Below are 2,892 nucleotides of genomic sequence, written 5' to 3' on the forward strand. Positions count from 1 at the left end.
GGGGGCTCTCCAGGGGCGGGGGCTGTGTGGGTTCGTTGCAGGGTGTGGGTTGTTGCAGGACAGGTCACACACCCCGGGCACTGTCACTTCCCCAGCCCTGGCACAGCTGTGGATTTCTGCAGGGACAGGGAGGGGATGGCTCAGTGCAAGGCTGGCCCTGGCTCGAAGAGCCTGTGTGGTACGGAACGGACCAACAACCACCAGAGAAGCTTGAAAGCTGCTTGGGTCAGGTACTGTACTGTCCTCTGGAGATACCTGTGGTCTGCTTGGAGGAATCATGAGCCTCGGTCCTCTCTGGTACAGGAATCCTCACCCTTGGGTATCCTCTCATGAGTGCTGTTAGGATGCTCTGGTGTCCCCAGCCCACCTCAGCACCCTCCCGGGGACCATGGCAGGTTTCGGAGCGCAGCGTGTTCATCTGTGGTGGGAACAGGAGATGGCTGCTGCCTTCACGGGGGCTGTCCGGGGCTGGGAGCCTGGCAGGGTGTCCTTCCCTCTCCTCACAGCAGAGCTGCTCCTTGCAGAGGAGCACAGAAAGCTCTAAGTGCTGACTGATGCTGCATCTGCACCCCTGACCCCGCTGAGGCTGGTAGACCTCAACCTCCCAGCAGAGACACGACGTGTCCCGGGTGTGATGGTGTCCGTGGTGAGGGCACTGCGTGTCACTGCTCCTGGGGCTGGCACTGATGAAATCATTCCTTCCCTTCTGACACAGGGGCAGGAGGTGGCTCTGGCTTCTGTGGCTGCCTGGTCTCAGGAGGCTGGAGAACATCTCCTGCTGCCCAGTCCCTGGGGCTGCCCCAGGAAGGGCAGCAGTCGATTCCCAGCCAGCTCCTCTCCCCGTCTCATGAGCTGCTGTCAAGGGTGTCACGTTTGATAAATGAGCTCGTTTGTAAATGCAGATTTGAATTTTGGCTGCAAGTTTTATTCTATGGAGCTGGAAATTGGGCGCTGCTTCAGGAGGACAGCAGTGGATTGCAGATTTTGGAGCATTAATTTGCTTTTCACAACTACCTGTCTCCCAACCTTGCATCAGAAGCACCTTACTGGTGATTTGGGAACAGAACAATTGTTTTTAATCTTCCTGATTCTCTGAAAGTACGTTCTAATGTCCTGCAGCACCTCACATGCAGCTGGAGTCCTCTCCTCCTCGGGATTAGGATACATGGGGTGAAGCTGTGTCCCCAGTCAACCTCACAGCAGAGCTGCTGGTGTGACCTGGTGGGATTTCAGGCAGCACTGGGTTCCTGACGTGGCACAACACTTTGTGCCATCCCCGAGGTGTGTGCTGGGGCTGGGGAGGGGATGCTGTGCCGTGCTGAGGAGGAGCGAGGGGCTCGGTGACCCCAGGTGTTGTGGCAGGAGGGATGTCCCCGCTGCTGGGGCAGTGCTGGTGCTGCAGCTGGGGCAGGTTGGGCAGGAGAGCCCAGCAGAGCTGTGTCCACTGGCTGCAGCCCGGGGAAGGGCAAGCTCTGCTCTCGGCTTCCTTGGAAGTGGCTTTTCCCTTGGTTATGACCATGCTCAATCGTGTTCCCTCTGACTTCCTATCTCTGCTATCTCTACTCAGGCTGAAGGAAGATAAGACCCTTCTCCCAGATGACAGACCCTTTTTGACTTAATCTGGGGAAAGAGACTTTGGTCAGCCTGATTATATTTAATTTGTGGAAGCTGCAATCCAATTAGGAGCAGTCGAGGTCAGCCACGGGTTTGCTCTCCCCTCTTCTGTGCCGTGTCCTGCCCCTGCTCCATGGAGGAGATGCTCCAGCTCCCAGAGCCTGGGTGATGCTGCTGAGCCCACAGCCGCAGCATTTCATCCCCCCATCCCTCGGGACTGCAGCCACTGAGCCCGAGGGGACCTGAGCGGAGGGATGGAGAGCCCAGCGCTGGGTCCGGCCGCTGCTCATCCTGCTTTGTTGCTATTTCCATGGAAGCCCCATCCCTGTGCTCCCACCTCTCCCGAAAGAAAAATGCAAATCGGTGCAATTCTGCTCACCAAGGGGTGAGAGGAAACACAGCAGCTTTAAACTGATTAAAACTGAGAGCAAACAGCAAATCATCCTGTCAGACAGTGAAAATCATCTCTTTGAGTTGATCCTTCAGCCTCCCTCGTCCCTTGGAGCTGGAGGTGCTTTGTGCTGGTAACTGTGTGTTGTTTCTCATGTGATGTTTGTGTCTGCACCTATTCCATTTTAGTTCTGGTTTTAATCACTATTTTCACACTTACTCTTGGCTCACAGGGAGGTTGTCAATTGTTGGGTATTTTTGCAGTTCGAATACTGAATTTAATCCTTTCTCTCTTCCCCAGTAAGAGATGCTAAAAACCTAGTTCCTATGGATCCTAATGGCTTGTCAGATCCCTACGTGAAGCTTAAACTAATCCCTGACCCCAAAAACGAAAGCAAACAGAAGACCAAAACTATCAAGTGCTCCCTGAATCCTGAGTGGAACGAGACGTTTAAATTGTAAGTGCAAGAAAAATGTTTAAACTTGTAAACTCATTTTTCTCACCCCTAAGAATTAATGTGATTGTATTTGCTCTCATTTAATTATTCAGAGACATTAAGCTGATTCAACTGAGAAATAATTATTTTCGATCCTGTAACTGTGACTCGGAAACGCTGAAACCTCTGCCCTGAGCCCTGGTCAAAGCTGAGCAGGTCAGGGCAGGGACTCTGCATTCTTCATTTGAAATGGATGTGGCCAGGAAATTAAATATCAGGAGCTAAATGGCAGTTGAAGACCATCCCCTCGCTTTGCATCCCTGTTCTCCTGGAGCGTGGAGGGACAGGGTGGTGTAGCAACAGCTCCCAGAATAAAGCCATCCCTTTTCTTCCCTCTCTTCCAGCCAACTGAAAGAGGCAGACAAGGACCGGCGGGTGTGTGTGGGGGTTT

At 53.3% G+C, this 2,892-nt stretch overlaps 1 protein-coding gene across 1 annotated transcript in view; it reads left to right on the forward strand.

Annotated features, from left to right (window-relative positions):
- The window catches only part of LOC104526692 (protein kinase C beta type), a 70,424-nt gene that overhangs the window by 23,780 nt on the left and 43,752 nt on the right, over positions 1–2,892 (forward strand). Inside the window, 3 exon segments of the mRNA XM_029085507.1 lie at positions 2,306–2,462; positions 2,846–2,878; positions 2,880–2,892. The exon segment at positions 2,880–2,892 is cut by the window's right edge and continues 77 nt beyond it. Of these exon segments, the coding sequence (XP_028941340.1) occupies positions 2,306–2,462; positions 2,846–2,878; positions 2,880–2,892 (203 nt within the window).

Source organism: Antrostomus carolinensis, unplaced genomic scaffold (genome assembly GCF_000700745.2).
Source record: "Antrostomus carolinensis isolate BGI_N321 unplaced genomic scaffold, ASM70074v2 scaffold926, whole genome shotgun sequence".
NCBI lineage: Eukaryota > Metazoa > Chordata > Aves > Caprimulgiformes > Caprimulgidae > Antrostomus > Antrostomus carolinensis.